Here is a 480-nt window from a genome sequence, read left to right as displayed (position 1 = left end):
TCGGGTGGGGTGGGGCCGACAGGGCCGGACTCGTACCTGAGTTGTCCTGCATGATGGTGTAGATGAGTTTACAGACTCGTAGCAGCAGCGACACCTTCTTCTCAGGTGAGTACACCTTCCTCATGCTCACAAACTTCTGACGGATCTTCTCGATGGCTACGGCGTCCGGCGGCACGGCGCCGTCCACGCCCATCTCCTGAGGCCTCTTGGTCTTGGCCAGAGCCAGGTTCTCCCTGAGCTGCCTCCAGGCGCCACTGCTCTCCTGCAGCAGGAGAAACCCGGGGATTACCCACAATGCACCCTGACAGTAGACACAGGCAAGACCTGGAGGAAAAGGAGCTGACTCACCTGGAAGTCGTGCAGAATGGCCTCGATGACACTCTTCAGAGGCTTCAGGACACACTTGTGCATGGCCTTCTCCAGAACCCGGTCTGTGGAGCAACACACACACACACACACACACACACACACACACACACA

The 480-nt window shown here is 58.1% G+C and overlaps 1 protein-coding gene across 1 annotated transcript; it reads right to left on the bottom strand.

The window, feature by feature from the left end:
- Positions 1-36: 36 nt before the first annotated feature.
- On the bottom strand, positions 37-431 carry LOC106512761 (ras and Rab interactor 2; the record flags this gene model as incomplete). Its single annotated transcript, XM_014001306.1, is given in 2 exon segments — positions 37-262; positions 349-431. Coding segments are annotated over 2 exon segments (309 nt in total), but the record flags the coding sequence as incomplete, so codon positions are not given.
- Positions 432-480: the final 49 nt, after the last annotated feature.

The sequence above is a fragment of the Austrofundulus limnaeus genome, unplaced genomic scaffold, assembly GCF_001266775.1.
Source record: "Austrofundulus limnaeus strain Quisiro unplaced genomic scaffold, Austrofundulus_limnaeus-1.0 Scaffold12499, whole genome shotgun sequence".
Lineage (NCBI taxonomy): Eukaryota > Metazoa > Chordata > Actinopteri > Cyprinodontiformes > Rivulidae > Austrofundulus > Austrofundulus limnaeus.
Note: the sequence above shows the minus strand (reverse complement) of the source record. Positions and strands in the feature narration are given on the sequence as shown.